This window comes from Rhynchophorus ferrugineus, unplaced genomic scaffold, assembly GCF_030347505.1.
Source record: "Rhynchophorus ferrugineus isolate W39M unplaced genomic scaffold, kcgeb_rfMv2 rfM6, whole genome shotgun sequence".
NCBI classification, from domain to species: Eukaryota; Metazoa; Arthropoda; class Insecta; order Coleoptera; family Curculionidae; genus Rhynchophorus; species Rhynchophorus ferrugineus.
In genome coordinates this window covers 3,610,873-3,626,091 of record NW_027472585.1, presented here as the reverse complement: position 1 = coordinate 3,626,091, position 15,219 = coordinate 3,610,873, and the positions used below count along the sequence as shown (strand labels likewise).

Sequence of the window (15,219 nt, the reverse complement as noted above, 5' to 3'; positions counted from 1 at the left end):
AAGCGCGCGTTATACAGTACAGATGCTCGAAACCAGCTTGTCGCTGGAGTCGATCTACGAGAAATAAGCGAGCAGAGCTCCGGACTCTATGGTGTAAGTGGCGACACGTTCGTTTACGCGTAGTTGGATCCAATGTGAATTGCGGTGAACCATAACGCACATTTTATAGTTAGCCAGTTCCTGAATACTATCACCTACGACTGTTGTCTTGTTTTGTGAAAAATCCGATGTCGTTTCTTGGAAAATAAAGCGGGAAGAAAAGAGAATCGTTATTGCTTGGTGTTTTAATGACGATACTGTTTCTCATGATGGATGTTTTCGAATACATACGCACGTACTCGGTATTATATTCCCTACTAAAATAGGAAAAACGGATCATTTATTCAAACATGTTGCGAATATCGCTGTTTATAAATCATGTGTCATAGAAATTTTATATTTCTAATAAAAATAGACATCTATAAAATCCACGTATTAGCCACAATTTTTATAGATTTTTTCTTCGAGGTTAATGTTACATTTAAAATAGAAACATATCAGATATTCGACACTGCATTTTATGTGAGTTCCAACATAATAAAAACATACTAAGCATCCCGGAAAGTCATTACCGGTTTTTCTTAACAGATGTCGCTAGGCTTAAATACACATATGTCATTTTGTTCTACTGACATCAAGCTTCAAGGCTATACATGCTGAATTTTGCGAAAATAACGCCGTCATTGATTCATACTTCTTTAAAAATGTCAAGTTTTGTGCCTGAATTTCGCATTTACAGGACGCATTACTTCCCTTATTTAATTAAAAGCCGCCGAGTCCTCGTTTGCGGGAAAAAAAATACGGTGCGAATAGCCTAACCTAAGTCAAAAAAACTAAACCAAGGTCAAAAGTTTCGACCTTGAGCCAGTCCTTCCAGGGCAACTATTCATGTGCATTTCGATAATCTACATTTGGCCATATTCATTATTTGTTAATTCTGTGGTAATATTTTTACTTACTTATTCATTACATATGGTTCAGAATATTTAATGAAATTAAAAAAGATAAAAACCTAGTTATTTATAGGTAATAGAGGACATGAAAAATATAGCACAGCTGAGACGACAAATTGGTCAATTAGCTAAAATTAAAATATACTCTACATGAGACAATATCAACAAAATTACCAGAATAAGGTAATTTTCAAAGCTTACATACTGACAAAGAAAGTAAAACCTTAACTATAATCTTATATATAAAAATGAATCGCAAAATGTGATGGTAAGCGCATAACTCAACAACGCCTGGACCAATTTGGCCAAATCTTTTTTTAAAATGTTCGTTGAAGTTCAAGGATGGTTTCTACGGCGAGAAAAATTAGAATTATTGCTGGAAAAACCCTAAAAAAGCCCTTTTTGTTTGAATTTGTTTCGTGTATCAGTTGACAATTCATCTGTCATCTGTCAAAAGTCATCTGTAACAGACAACTTTTTTTTTAAATTTGATATGACTTGAACTCAAATCCTTTTAAGCCGTACGAATTGTTTTATTTATTTAAAATTTTTTATTTATTTAAAATTTAATTCAAATTTTAAATAAATAAAACAATTCGTACGGCTTAAAAGGACTTGAGTTCAAGTCATATCAAATTTAAAAAAAAAAGTTGTCTGTTACAGATGACTTTTGACAGATGACAGATGAATTGTCAACTGATACACGAAACAAATTCGTATATCGTGTTTTGTGCAGAGTGTTTAGTTAGTTAGTGTTTGTTTAGTTCGTGATTAGTGAAAAAATAATTTATATTTGATATGCCTCCTATAAGACGAAGCAATTTAGGTAGAAGAACCAGAAATGCTATAAACCAAGCTAATTACCGATATAATCGTATTGCAAAAGAACGTGACGACGGAAATGAACGTGAAATAATTCGGATATCACAAACGCGTGAACCGCGAGCGCGACGTTCAACTAATAATCGCGCAAGTTTGAATCGAGCTGCTTTCAGTTACGATGTGTCAATTGACTACAGTAACTACCAATGTGTTGTTATTGGTTCTATGAACTTGGTTTGCTCACACTGTAAGGCATTAAAATACAAAAACGAAGCCAATGGATTGTGTTGCGCAAATGGTAAAGTGAAATTGATACCATTGGATCCACCACCAGAACCATTGTACTCATTGGTTTCAGGAATAGGAACAGATTCTATACACTTTTTGACACATATCCAACAATATAACAATTGCTTTCAAATGACTTCATTTGGGGCAACAAATGCAGTTCGGGAAAATTTTATGCCAACTTTCAAGGTATGTATTATAGCAGTTAATCATAATTATTTTAGCGAACAAAATTTTCTGTCACCAAAGTTAAGATGTGTTACTAATCTTCAATTTCTTAATCATTACGAAATATATCACTTAGTCATCATATTATATGGTGATTCAGTTTCAGTGACACTTTTATTATATTTTATAATTGATAGATATTAGTTAAAACTAAATATATACTTTTTAAGATCAAATATTATTTAAGTTTGATCACTGACAATCCATTAATTTATACCACACCATAATATTTTTTTTATTTACAGATACAAGGGCAAATATATCACAGAGCAGGTTCACTGTTACCAGTGTCAGATAGCGACAACAAATTCCTGCAAATTTATTTTATGGGCAATTCACCACAAGAAATTGATCTGCGTTGTGCACATAACAATTTAGTAAAAAGGTCTATTGTAGAACAATTACAAAATTTATTTCATCAACGCAATCAATTGATTATATTGTTTAAAACTGCCCTGGATCTGATGCCATCCGATAATCACAAAATTGTAATCAGAGCTGATAAAACACCTGCAGGTCAACATACAAGACGTTTTAATGCACCAACTATTGATGAAGTTGCTATCGTTGTAGTTGGAGAAAACTTGGAATCCCGTGATATTGTTTTACATCGTCGGAATGATCAATTACAACGTATAAAGGAAACACACCGCTCATATGATGCACTGCAATATCCCATTATATTTTGGCAAGGTGAAGATGGCTACGATTTCTCAATAAAAATGATAAATCCCATTACAGGTAACTAAAATATTAGTTTAGCTATGGCGATAATATCTCAGTCACTATATTATGTATTTTAATTTTATATTTGAATGTTATTAAAACAAAATCTGTTTACAGGTTCTGAAACCAACAAAAAAGTCAGTTCAATGAACTATTATTCATACCGCCTAATGATTCGGGAAAATGAAGATAATCACATATTGAAATGTCGCCGATTATATCACAAATATGTTGTTGACATGTATGTTAAAATTGAAACGGAGAGATTAACATTCATCAGGTTGAATCAAACCAAACTCCGATCTGAAGAGTATATTCACCTTCGAGATGCGATTAATACTGATGGAAATGCACAGAATGTCGGTCGGATGACTATTCTTCCAGCAACATACATCGGAAGCCCTCGGCATATGCACGAATATGCTCAAGATGCCATGTCGTATGTTCGTCATTATGGTACAGCAGATTTGTTCATCACATTTACATGCAATCCGCAATGGATAGAAATTAAGCAGGAGTTATTCCCTGGGCAATCACCCATTGATCGTCATGATATTACAGCCAGAGTCTTTAGACAAAAGTTGAAATCTTTAATGAATTTCATCGTAAAACATAATGTGTTTGGTGAGACACGCTGCTGGATGTATTCTGTGGAGTGGCAGAAACGAGGATTGCCACATGCACACATTTTGATTTGGTTGGTTGAAAAGATAAGGCCAAATGAAGTTGATGCAGTGATATCAGCTGAAATCCCTAATGTACAAGTAGATCCTGGATTGCATGAGGTAGTTATCAAAAACATGATACATGGTCCCTGTGGAACTCTTAATCAAAATTCACCGTGTATGATGGATGGTAAATGTTCAAAACGATATCCACGGACATTAATATCGGAAACAATTACTGGTAATGACGGTTATCCATTGTATCGTCGCAGATCGACAGCAGACAATGGAAAATCAACAATTGTCAAATTAAATCAACAAGATATTGAAATAGATAATCGTTGGATTGTTCCATATTCACCCATTTTATCAAAGACATTCAAAGCACACATCAACGTTGAATCTTGCCATTCAGTGAAATCGATTAAATACATTTGCAAATATGTAACCAAAGGGAGTGATATGGCTGTGATTGGAATTGGTGCAGAGAATTCTAATGATGAAGTTACCCAATACCAAATGGGCAGCTATGTTAGCAGTAATGAAGCAGTTTGGCGAATATTTTCTTTTCCTATTCATGAGAGACACCCTTCTGTTGTTCACTTAGCTGTACATTTAGAAAATGGACAAAGAGTGTATTTTACAGCACAGAACGCAGTACAAAGAGCTGCTCAGCCACCATCTACTACATTAACCAGTTTTTTTGAGACATGCCAAAACGATGATTTCGCACAAACATTGCTATATTCTGAAATGCCAAAATATTATACCTGGAATCAATCCTCAAGGAGATTTATACGACGGAAACAAGGAAAACCAGTTCCAGGATATACAGATGTATATTCCACCGATGCGATTGGCCGGATTTATTCAGTACATCCAAGCAATGATGAATGTTTTTATTTACGACTGCTATTAGTCAATGTACGTGGCCCAACATCATTCCAACAGTTACGAACTGTTGATGGTGAATTGTGTGGATCCTACAGAGAAGCCTGTCAACGTTTGCAATTGCTTGAAAATGACGCTCATTGGGATCAAACTCTCAATGATGCTGTAATATCATCACACGCTCATCAAATACGAACATTGTTTTCTATAATCGTATCTACATGCTTTCTATCAAACCCAATTGATTTGTGGATGAAGTACAAAGATTATATGTGTGATGATATTTTGTATCAAATACGGAATAGAATGGGAAATCCAAATATACAAATCAGTGAAGAAATTTACAATGAAGCATTGATTTCAATTGAGGACATGTGCTTGATAATGTCAAACAAACTATTAATTCAATTAGGCCTGACCGCGCCCAATCGTCCAATGCATGACGCTTTTAACCAAGAGTTGCATCGAGAAAGACTGTATGATCTCAACGCTTTGAAAGAATTAATTCAAACAAATCTTCCACTGTTAAATGAACAACAGAAGTATGTATTTGAAACTCTTATGAAAGTAACAAATGATGAAACTGGAGGGATTTACTTCTTAGATGCACCTGGTGGTACAGGAAAAACTTTTTTGATTTCATTAATATTAGCAACAATTCGCTCACAAAATAAAATTGCACTTGCACTCGCTTCGTCGGGAATCGCAGCAACTTTGCTTGAAGGTGGTCGAACAGCCCATTCAGCACTAAAATTGCCATTAAATATGCAAAGCAATGAAACTCCAACCTGCAACGTTTCGAAGAACTCTGCAATGGCAAAGGTTTTGCAGCAATGTAAATTGATTGTTTGGGATGAATGCACGATGGCACATAAAAAATCTTTGGAGGCTTTAGACAGAACCTTAAAAGATCTACGTAGCAATAATAACCGATTTGGTGGTGCAATGCTTTTATTAGCAGGAGATTTTCGTCAAACATTGCCAGTGATTCCACGATCAACGCCAGCTGATGAACTCAATGCATGTCTAAAGTCCTCCAATTTGTGGAAACATGTCAAAGTACTTCATTTAAGCAAGAATATGCGTGTCGAGTTGCAAAATGACCAATCTGGAAACATATTCTCTAAACAACTCATTGACATTGGTAATGGCAAATTTCCTATAGACATGTTGACTGGCTGCATTAACTTTCCTCAAAGTTTTTGTCAGTTAACTCGATCAAAAGATGAACTTATTCAGAAGGTGTTTCCAGATGTTTCTCAAAATTACAGAAACCATGATTGGTTGAGCGAACGAGCTATACTGGCTGCAAAAAACATAGATGTAAATGAATTAAATTTCAAAATTCAAGAACAAATTACAGGCGAATTGAGGATATATAAATCAGTTGATTCGGCTACTAATCAAGATGATGTAGTCAACTATCCACCGGAATTTTTAAACTCGCTGGATTTGCCAGGATTGCCACCTCACAATCTTCAATTAAAGGTTGGATCGGTGGTTATAATGTTGCGAAATATCAACCAACCGCGTCTTTGCAACGGTACACGGTTAGCGATAAAAAAATTACTAAACAATGTGATAGAAGCAACTATACTCAAAGGAAAGTATAAAGGAGAAGATGTTCTCATACCGCGCATCCCAATGATTCCGACTGATGTGCCATTTGAGTTTAAACGACTACAGTTTCCAGTGCGGCTTGCTTTTGCTATGACTATAAACAAGTCCCAGGGGCAAACATTAAGTGTTTGTGGTATTAATCTAGAAAACCCATGTTTCTCACATGGTCAATTGTATGTTGCCTGTTCCCGTGTTGGAAAACCATCAGATTTGTTTATCTATGCGCCAGGTAATCAAACAAAGAACATCGTATACCACAAAGCACTACAATGATAATAATAATAATAATTATGATTCACATGATTAACAATAAAGCGATTACTTACTTTTCAATCCTTATATATGTTTTATTTAATTATTTTTTATTCACAACGCCCTATCACCAGGGTGATGGTTCTGTTCAGGAGAATTTTTTAAAATACGTAGGCACAAAAACTGCCACATTACAAATCTTTTTGACAGGACGAAGTCTGTCGGGTCAGCTAGTTTATTTAATAAAATAGCCAATGGACGTTAAAATGTATGATATCAGCCCATCACGATGTTGCCGCATCAACTTAGAATTTCGGTTTGCGAAGTTTGCCGGTTTGTAACCTCTAATTATTTTCAGTAATCTTTTAAAGAATATTGTAGACATTTAAGAACAGTGGCGACCTGTATTAATACCAATCGAATTTTATACTGTGATTCGGTTACATGTTCTGATGCATTAGACAGCATTCTGTCACTTTTTAACTAGGGTAATATGAAAAGGAAAAAACCTTTACGAGTTTAATACGAACATCACATTTTTACAAATAGTATTTGGCAGTATGTTCGACGCTATCTATAATGTGTATTGGAAGATAGTTATTTAACACTGTTTGGTAGTGTATTTTAAGTGTGTATATACTAATATTAGTGTTATTGTGTCTAGAGGTACCTGTAGCCTAGATAGAAATGTTACTCGTTTTATTTAAGTGCATATGTACTCAATTAGCCGATCAAATACCACATATCGTTTGTTTCCCTGTAGTCTAAACACTGTGAGCATCGTTCTACTGACCTGATGTTGCTACGTTTTCACAAAGATTTTTAAAAATTAATTGCATCTTACACTAAATATTCATAGTAAAATCTTAATTTGCAAATTAATTTATTACTACTGTCCTGCTGTACCTGCATTAATAGACAAGCAAGGCGAGTACGGGATTAATACATCAGCACATATTTCAAAAAATTAAAATAAAACTAAACGAATTTAACTAAAGTTAAGAATACACTTATGCATTATAAAGTTCGTATGGTTTAGTGCGCTTCAATGTTCTGATTTCCTGCGTGTTGACCAGTATTGCTTCCACCTTGATGTAATTTAGCAACCTTATTTTATGTTTCAACGCAAAATCTTGGATAATTTCGTAAATTCATTTGATTTCGAGGTCATAGTGCAGCTCTTCGTTGTTACGTAGCGGCATTGGTAATTAATCGTAGAACTTTATTTTGGGTGCGTTGGATTACTAGTTGGTTTGATGTCTTAGTTCAACCCCATATTTGGATCCCATAGGTCCAAATTGGCTTTATGATTGACTGATAAACCAATCTCTTTGAATGATCCTAAGTCAAGTTGAGGGTATCTTCCCACTAACCAGGACAGTTGCTTGACTTTGAGTCTAATCTTCTCTACTCTTTGTCTAACATGATGTTTCCAATATAACCTACCATCGAGATGGGTGCCAAGGTATTCTGCTTGAGGAATTGGGCATCCGTCAAGTGATGTAATTCGGGTTTTGTCGTTTTATTGCAACGTAAAATGGACGCGATGGACAGATTCGGAACTATTAAGTTGTATTTTCCAGTCTCTAGTCCATTTGTGTCTCGTTGACTGCTACTTATGTCTTCACAAAGATGATTTAATGAAATTAAATAGTTATACTGATATATAAAAAGAAAAAATATACTCTCAAACCACAGCAGTGGTTTGGTTTGTTAAATATCTGTAGAAGTTAAAAAAATCCTTTCTTTCGCAGTACCAGGACGAGAGATATTCGTAGATACATACGTAGGAAGACAGTTTACTTTTAACGACAATAATATTAGAAATAAAAATAAATTCCTGTATGTTCCACGACAGACAATCTGTTAAAATTTTTTAATAGTTTGCCGACATCCTTATATATTCTATTTAAGGCTGTAAAATAACGTCAGCTAATTTTGTCCTAAACATCCGGGGTGATGTGTGTGTACGCCATCTAATTTAAGAAAACGTCCACGACGCCAGTCATTTGTAAGTCAAGAATTATAACACTTCAGGTAATTTAGTACGTGCATTATGTAAATATAAAATGGGGCATGTTTTATGTCATTAAAATGTTGTTCAGAACAAGTTACTCTACTATTATTTATAGATTAATAACGTTATTAAGAGGAATCATGATAGATTAGTGAGCTGGCGCGTCAGAAGTTCACTAAAATCGAATTTTATACAGTACTGGGGTACAGTGATAGATTTGAAGAATAAATATATGGCGGTAAATCGCTTAATGGCATCGAAGCTTTTAAACAAAAATTATCAGGTCTATAAATTAGTTTCAAAATATAAATTTTTTTAAATTTAAAGCTTTATTATGAAAAATCAGTACAATGTATTTTATTCAAAGTATTGTCTATCGATAACCGCTACTTTTTTCCATCTTTCATGCAATTTGCCGATTCCCTACTAGTAGACCTATTTTTTCTTCTAATAAGAAGGTGCAAGGTCTGGGGAATACGGAGGGTGGGATAGCACTTTCCCTTTTAATATTTCCAAGTACTAGGTGTGTTGGAAAGCATTACCTGTTTTTCTAACAGATGTCGCTAGACTTGGGCATTCAAAGTAATGATAAATAACATAAAAATTAAAAAATAATCAAACTTAGATATTTATCACAAGAATAACGTTTTAAAATAATAAAATTTGTATATAATAATCGTTGTAATGACTAAATAAAAATAAACGAAAACCTTATTTAACCTATCTACTACACGTATTTTATATTTTACTACCTACACACAATTGACGGTTGACGGGTACTATATCCCCAAATTTAATGCAGTAGCAGTAGCGGCCTACAGGGGCTAACTGTGAAGCGGTTTAGTGTATTGGTAAGCCCAGAGGCAGTCCAACTTGTCACTCCAGGGCCAGGTATGCTTCCACCGCCTGGTTTTAGGCCAGAACAAAAAAAAAGTTTCGAACGACTCTTGCGTTTCGTAAAAATCTTGAATATTTGGAAATTGGCGTGGTTTCATACTATTCTCGACATTATTATAATGAAGTGGAAAAAAATCGACAGCTGCAGTCTAATATATTGAGCCATACTTTTTAAAACAAGACAATAAATATCGTAAGAAATGTGGATTTTCATTTGCAACGTTATGTCAACACTATCTAGTAGAAATAAGTACGTCGTTGTTTCCACAATATGGACTTTAAATATTTGGCAAATAAATCTGTCTATTTTTGACGTTCGATAATTCGGGGACCATTCGGATCATCTAAATCTGATCGCGTGTATAAAGTTCCATGTTTTCTCGCGTTCATGTCAGCCACTGACTTATTTATGCTCAATAAAATATCACATATACAGAAACCATGATGCACGTATTATTTATGCCTCGGGTCATGACAACTCCATATTATTTTAAAAATAGACGAATAAATTGGATGTATGCGAAGGATTTCGATGTTTTTTTTTGCAGGGTGACGTTATGTCAATTAATGTAGGTGACATTAGTTAATACATAACATCATCACAGGGCAAACAAAGTTTTAACTTCATAGGCAACTTTGGAGTAATGTTTTGAGACGTCTGATACGAGTATCTATATGACCCTACAACCACAATAGCAATTTTATTGGTTTGTTTGAATCGCTTCAATTGGTTCATTTTATTTTTACAGTGAACATAAAAAAGAACGTATTTACTTTTATTTTTAGAAATTTTTTCACCTAATTTCCAACAAATGGATAATAGTTGTAAAATATTGGCCAGCGTATAAACCCAAAATGTGTTCAAATGGAATAGTGTCAAAATTATGAAGGTAAATATGGCAACACTATAAGATTTTAATTGCAAATTCAATCGACAGTTGAATAGTGTCTAATTGTATTGCCCTTTAAAATGCTTATAAAATAACACATATTTTTGTTAAGGGGTCCATTTATTTAAAGAAATATATCTTGGCCAAGTATCCAAATCAATAGTTGTGTCTTAGTGGTTTAGGGCTATTTAACCAAGTTAGTTGGGATTTTTTGGATCTATTAGAATCATCTTTCGACATCCCTCAATAATTATGTTAAAAATAGATTAAATGCAGTTTTTGCTTACAAACTGTTATAAGTTTAAATAAATAAAGTTTTTAGAAAGAAAGTTTTTTTTTGCATTTTTTAACTTATTATTTATATATTTTATATTTACGTTCGCATCTGCCAAATTTTGTTCGAGGCACCTAATATTATCTTAAATTTTCTGTTTAGTCATTTCGATGAATTAATTTGCTATTACTTGAAAGTTTCACCACTCAACAATCGACCTAGTGCAGAGAGTAACAGCGGCTGTTGCAAAGACATTCGAAGAAAATAAATTCCTGGGCGTCTCACAAGCTTTTGACCGGGTATGGCATTTGCGATTAATATACTCAATTGTTACAATCACATCATTTCGAAAGTCTCACATGAAGAGGCATATTTCGGCTGGAGTTCCCCTGGGTAGTATCTTGGAACCACTCCTGTATCTGCTCTATACTGCTGATATTCCAACAACAAAAAAACAGCATTTGGAACATTTTCCGACGACACATTATTCATGGCAAAAGCTATATATCTGCCTAAGGATGTAGAAAAAGTACAAGTAGCAGTCAACAAGATCTACAAATGGACTAGAGACTGGAAAATACAGCTTAATAGTTCCGAATCTGTCGATGTTAATTTTGTGTTGCGGCGAAATGACAAAAACCTCATTATATCACTTGAAGGATCCCAGATTTTTCAAGCAGAATCAGCTGAATACCTCATGTAATAAGTTAATTTGTAAATTAAGATTGTAATAAGCATATCTAATATAAGATGAAATTAATTTTAAAAAAATAAGGTTATGTTCTTGATAGATGTCCAAGTAATTAAATTATTTCACTTATTTGATATCTGCCACATAAGAAATTTACTGTTAAGGAAGTAAAACAAACAATATTTAAAGAAATCAATGATAAAAAAGCTCCCGGTTTTGACCTAATTACTGGAAGAATCTTCAAAGAAATCTCAGGAAAGTGCATTAAATTAATAACATTCATATTTAATAACATGCTAAGACTTAATTATTTTCCTAGCACTTGGAAAGTGCCTCAAATCATTATGATTCTTAAACCTGCGAAAAAATCAGAATACGTCTCCTCTTATCGTCCTATAAGCCTGTCATCTCAAAAGTTTTCGAAAAACTATACATTAAGAGATTACAATTAGTCCCAGAAGAGAGAAATATTATTCCAGACCATCAATTTGGCTTCCGTAATAAACATGGAACAACAGAATAAATACATAGCGGTTTTATGATCACATGAGGATCCAATATCAGCCACAAAAAACCTCCGACTTCATCTTAACAAATTAGAATTGTGGTTGAAAACGTGGCGTATCAAAGAAAATAAGACAAAATGACATTCACCCTTTGCAGAAGAATGCCCCTCAGAAAAATTGAATAATCATGAACTTCCGCAAGCAGACAACGTTAAATATCTGGGAATGCATTTTGATCGACGTCTGACTTGGAAAAAACATTAGTGACAAAACGCAAACAGCTTGGGCTTAAACTAAACCAAATGTATTGGCTGATAGGGCGTAAATCTAAATTATCATTAGACAACAAGGTTTTACTGTATAAGTCAATACTTAGGCCCATCTAGACCAATGGTATTGAACCGTGGGGTACTACTAGCAAATCAAACATAGATATCCTCCAGAGGTTCCAGAATAAAGTGTTGCGAGTCATCGTCGATGCCCCATATTACGTGTCCAACAAACTGATTCAGCGCGACATCCCTTTAGAACCCATAACGAGTGTGATTCGAAGTACTAGTGCGAAGTACTCTGAAAGACTATTAGTGCATCCCAATTCACTCGCCAAACAGTTAAATGTGCGCGATGACAGTGAAGTACGTAGGCTCAAACGCAAACTACCATACGAACTTTAATATTTTCTAGAATAAGTTAGAATAGTCATTAGAATAAGTTAGGCTAGACATTAAAATAAGTTAGAATAGTATCTAGAATAAGATTTAGATTATAAGTTCTACAGTAAATCACTTACTGAAGTGATCTTCTACGTGTTAGGATGGTTATATTATATAACGGAAATCAAACAATAATACATATTGCCCGCGGGCCGATTCTTGACGTTCTAAAAGATTAATAAAAAAAAACTTATTTGATGAATGCAAGAGACTCATTTGTACAGCTAATAATACAAGATTTTTTAATATAATTGCCGGTAATAATTAATATAATAATTAATAAACGTTTTTAATGAAAATAGTGATATACACAAGGTTATAATGTCATTATTAACATCATGATGGATGTCTCTCACCGACATTTATAATTAATATTCTAAGATAAATTGGTTAAGCTTTAAAAATATACAGAATATATCTAAAATTAAAAAGAAAACGCGTAAAATATCTTGAACAAAAAATGTTTATATTAAATTGCATAATTATCATACATTTTCGTATTTTTAAAATGCGAAACATGTGACTGTGAAATATTTTGAATTTCAGTTCTGATGGAGAATAAATTGTACAAATGTTATATCTAAAAATATAATCACTTTTAATAGCTTGATCTCTAGTTTTTATGTTGTACGAGTGTTGCTTCTTATATAACTTGAGAGTACAAATTAGTCAGGTTTGTTTGTCCGTTGTCCAAAGTATTGTCCTTTACTGGAGTAAGAGTTATTTATATTTGGACTTGGTATTAGTGTTGAGGTTGATGACAATGATTATTTATTGAGTATACAATGATTTCTTCGTGAAATTATAGAAACATATTAGTATATCATTGCTTTTTTCTGTTTTTGATTGCTTTTCTTTCGAATCCCTTCCTTTGGTTTGAATTTTAAGAAAACTTTTTATATAATTCCTATTTTTATGTTGTCTCCATGTCACTTCCTACCGCCATATCAGTTTATTACCGATAATCTCAAAAGTTTTTGAGAAACTGTACACAAAGAGGCTCAATTGTATAATAGAAAAAAGAAAGATCATTCCAGAATACCAATTTGGGTTTCGCAATAAGCACGGAACAATTGAACAAGTGCATAGACTCGTTAACAAAATAAATATGGACTTAAACGTCAAAAGATTTTGTTCATTTGCGTTCCTAGACATATCTCAGGCCTTTGATAAAGTATGGCATACGGACCTGCAGGTTAAATTAAAGAAACTTCTCCCTCATCTGTATTATGAGCTACCTATCATACCTAACAGATCGTTATTTTACAGTAAAACAACGCTATGAACATACCAAATTACATGCAATATATTCGGGGGTTCCGCAAGGTAGTAGTTAGGTTCCAGTATTATATCTTCTATACATAGCTGATCTACCTACAACAAAAATAAGCACTGTGGAAACATACGCAGACGACACGGCAGTCTTAGCTTCTCATGAAGATCCAGCCATAGCATCAATTAACATTCAAACACTCATATATCAAAAACAAATGTGGCTGAAAAGATGGCGTATAAAAGCCAACCAAACAATATCCAGTCCACAAGCACAAGCAACCTCCATAAGCAGAGGATGCTAAATATCTTGCTATGCACCTAGAACGACGCCTCGGACGAAGTACATACTCGCCAAACGGAAACAACTTGGGCTTAAACTCTACCAAATGTATTGGCATATCGGGCGAAAATCCAAGTTATTATTAGATAACAAGATATTATTGTATATATTTATACTGAAACCTATTTGGTCATACGGAATCCAACTACGGGGAACCACTAGCAAGTCTAATATATCCATCATACAACGGTTTCAAAATAAAGTGTTGTGTACCATCGTCAATGCTCCGGACTATGTTCCAAATGAAGTGATACATTGCGATATTTCTTTAGAACTAATAACGAGTGTAATTTAACCAGTTTGTATGAAGTACTTCTAAAGAGTGTCCCAATGTACTAGTTAATCAGCTAAATATGTGAAGTGATAGTGAAGTGCGTATACTAAAACGTCGAACACCACCGATCTGAAGTGATTTTCTACATCCCATTTATATATAATATAAACATAACAAATACTTATTGTCCTCTGGACAGATTGTAGAACTACTAACTAGATCAGTCTTTGATGTTGTATATCTATGGTGGTATGATGTATCTATCCAGTCCTGTCTACAATGTGAGAGTTAGTATTGTCATGATGAACCTGTTGTCACTTCGTTGTTTTTGGCATAACAACATATTTTGTGCACGGTTATATCCCTCATACTATCAAAATTATGATTATACTTTCATCTTTTCTTAAATTACTTGAGTTGAAAGTGACCGGTTATCACTATGAAACTCATTAAGTAGTGTTGTCACTTTGCAAATTTTGACTATCAATATATGAGCAATAAATGTTTGACCCAAATCTTGGAATAAAAAAACCCCCGCATTTAGAACAAACAACATTAATAATTCATATTGCAATTGATAAAGCACAACATCGAAGTAAGCTGTGAACTGTATCAGAACTGGAATAAATAAATGGCCGGCGCGAATACAACCATGTTCCAAATTCGCATGGTTTATACGAAAGTTTTTAGTTGATATAAACAAACCGGATTATCAAAAATAAATGTTGGGAAATGTCGAAATGATGTTTTTTTTAGTGGTCTATATTTATTGTCTTTTTGAAGTTTGTTTGAAAAACAACTTTTACCCAACGTGAAACAAAGCACCTGTCTTTTCTCTTTTGTTATATTACGTGTTTT

The 15,219-nt window shown here is 33.8% G+C and overlaps 2 protein-coding genes across 6 annotated transcripts in view; one reads left to right on the top strand and one right to left on the bottom strand.

Moving 5' to 3' along the window:
- LOC143198801 (uncharacterized) overlaps nt 1-15,219 on the bottom strand; it is a 116,114-nt gene that overhangs the window by 6,366 nt on the left and 94,529 nt on the right. The window contains exon 17 of one of the 5 annotated variants that reach the window (XM_076408299.1): nt 14,576-14,635. The exons of the other annotated variants lie outside the window; for them this stretch is intronic. Within the exon in view, the coding sequence (XP_076264414.1) occupies nt 14,603-14,635 (33 nt within the window). The 3' untranslated portion in view covers nt 14,576-14,602. Of the gene's footprint in view, nt 1-14,575; nt 14,636-15,219 lie in introns of those variants that run through there. 5 annotated transcript variants of the gene reach the window in all.
- LOC143198256 (uncharacterized) lies at nt 1,654-8,262 on the top strand. Its single transcript, XM_076407385.1, has 4 exons — nt 1,654-2,291; nt 2,576-3,071; nt 3,174-4,825; nt 8,239-8,262. Exons 1-4 carry the CDS (start codon nt 1,791-1,793, stop codon nt 8,260-8,262), a joined length of 2,673 nt encoding a protein of 890 aa, XP_076263500.1. The 5' UTR covers nt 1,654-1,790.

Excerpts from the sequence above, each read along its gene's own strand:
- LOC143198256 (XM_076407385.1), top strand. The coding sequence starts at position 1,791 with ATGCCTCCTATAAGACGAAGCAATTTAGGTAGAAGAACCAGAAATGCT. Across the intron at positions 2,292-2,575 it reads ATTTTATGCCAACTTTCAAG|ATACAAGGGCAAATATATCA; the intron begins GTATGTATTATA and ends TTTTATTTACAG. Across the intron at positions 4,826-8,238 it reads GAACATTGTTTTCTATAATC|TACCAGGACGAGAGATATTC; the intron begins GTATCTACATGC and ends TTTCTTTCGCAG.